The sequence below is a fragment of the Lichenostomus cassidix genome, chromosome 5 (assembly GCF_008360975.1).
Source record: "Lichenostomus cassidix isolate B80296 chromosome 5, HeHo_3.0, whole genome shotgun sequence".
NCBI lineage: Eukaryota > Metazoa > Chordata > Aves > Passeriformes > Meliphagidae > Lichenostomus > Lichenostomus cassidix.
In genome coordinates, this window is record NC_139486.1 from 58,911,258 (window position 1) to 58,913,436 (window position 2,179).

The 2,179-nt window shown below is 49.0% G+C and overlaps 1 protein-coding gene across 1 annotated transcript; it reads right to left on the bottom strand.

Annotated features, from left to right (window-relative positions):
• Positions 1-938: 938 nt before the first annotated feature.
• Positions 939-1,865, bottom strand: LOC146436783 (olfactory receptor 5G3-like). The gene has a single exon (XM_085063903.1). It carries the CDS (start codon positions 1,863-1,865, stop codon positions 939-941), a length of 927 nt encoding a protein of 308 aa, XP_084920029.1.
• Positions 1,866-2,179: the final 314 nt, after the last annotated feature.

Consider the following 2,179-nt stretch of genomic DNA (forward strand, 5'->3'; position numbering starts at 1 on the left):
AGGCTGGAAAATCCTCTAGGATCACCAAGTCCAACCATTCCCCCAGCACTGCCAAGGCCACCACTAATCCATGTCACCAGGTGCCACATCCACACAGCTTTTAAATCCCTCCAGGGATGGGGATTCCACCACTGCCCTGGGCAGCCTGTTCCAGGGCTGGACAGCCTTTTCCATGGAGGATTTTTCCCTCTATCCAACCTAAACCTCTCCTGGTGCAACTTGAGGACTTTGTCTCCACATGTGGGGACGTGAGTTGAGGACCTTTGGGGTCACTGCCATGGGGGTCAGCAGAGCCAAAAAGAGAGGAACAGGAGCATGAACAGCTCAGGGGGATTTATCCAGGCAGCTAGATTAAATATTAACAAGGGAATTACCAATAGGCTTTGGGGACAAAGGATTCAGCTGGCTGATCCTGAGTGCCTGTGAATTGTGTGTCATTAATAAATCAGCAAACTACATTGATCCTGGTTTGATTTAACCTAACTGAGGAGCTTCTCCTCCATCCCTAGTTATTCCACTCTAGGAGAGCCCCATCACTCTGGATTTCAGCATGGACCTGGCACAGGGTGAGAAAATACACTAATTGGGGGATTTTTGCTTTTTTTCACATATGCAATACTTGTGCAACAAAACATTAACACCAAATCTGTCACAGAATCTTGGGATGGTTTGGGTTGGAAGGACCATAAGGCTCATCCAGTTCTGCTGCCCTGCCAAGAGGAGGGACATCTTCCACTAGACCAGGCTGCTCCAAACCTCATCCAAAAACCAGAACTGGAGTGAAAAGGTTCCTCTCAGCTGATATTGAATCAACCAGCACACCATCTAAGTCAAAGTGCAAAAGACACTGAATATGTCCCTCTGAGATATTTAACAAACCTCCCAGGATATCACCAGCATCTCCATTTTATTTAGTCATTATGTTACAACATCCAAGCTCATTTTGTGTCCCTGAGTCTTCTCAAAGCCTCCTTCACCTCCTGGTTCCTCAGGCTGTAGATCCAGGGGTTCAGCATGGAGGTCACCATGGTATAGAGCACAGCAGCCCATTTATCTCCTGTTCTGGAGGTGTGTGACTTGGGGATTAAGTACATGAAAATCAATGCCCCATAGAAGGTGGTGACAGTGATGAGGTGGGAGGCACAGGTGGAGAAGGCTTTGCGCTTGCCCTGGGCTGATCTAATGCTCAGGATGGTGGAGATGATGGCCACATAGGACACCAGGATCACCAGGATGCTGGGAACACCGAGTAAAGATGATAAAGTCCTCTGGATGATGAGGCTGAGGGTGTTGTCAGAGGTGGAGAGTGAGATCAGCACAGAAATGTCACAGAAGAACAGATGGATGGCACTGGAGCCGCAGAAGAACAAGCTGGACATGCCAATGGTTTGTACCACACCATTGGTCAGCCCCACAAGGTAGCACCCAGTGACCAGGCGGAAGCAGCGCTCTGGGGACATGACAAGAGGGTAGAGCAGGGGGTGGCAAATGGCCATGTATCGATCATAGGCCATCGTGGCCAGCAGAAAGCACTCAGTGGCCCCAAACAGGTCAAAACTGAACACCTGAGCCATGCACCCAGCATAAGTGATTCCCTTCCTCCTCAACAAAACCCCAACCAACATTCTGGGGGTGACAAGGGTGGAAGTGCAGAGGTTCACAAATGCCAGGTGGCCCAGGAAATAATACATGGGGGAGTGGAGAGTGGGACTGACTCTGATCAAGGCAATCATCCCCAGGTTTCCCAGGATGGTGACAAGGTAAATGAGCAGGAACAGCAGGAATTGGGCAACCTGAGTCACTGGGTCCTCGGTGAATCCTGCCAAAATGAACTCTGTTGCTTGGGTGCAATTCCATCCTGACATTCCTTCAAAGGGTGTTCTCTCTGTGAACTCCTTGATGGAAATTTCTTCCAGGAGAAAAACCCTCTTTCCGGTGGGATCTTCTTGAAGACAACCCTACAATATCTAAAGTGACAGTTTAGGTACAGATCAATTAGAAAAACCTGGGCAGAAGTCAAGGCACAGTTAGGGAGAAGCTGTTGGTTACACAACCCTGAGTAGCTTTACCTTGCTGCTGCCGTTAATCCCCTGTGTGTGTTCACTCTGGGACTTTGAGATCATCCAGCACAACCTGTAACTTGGAGTACCCCAACAAAACCTGTAAAAGACAGCACAGA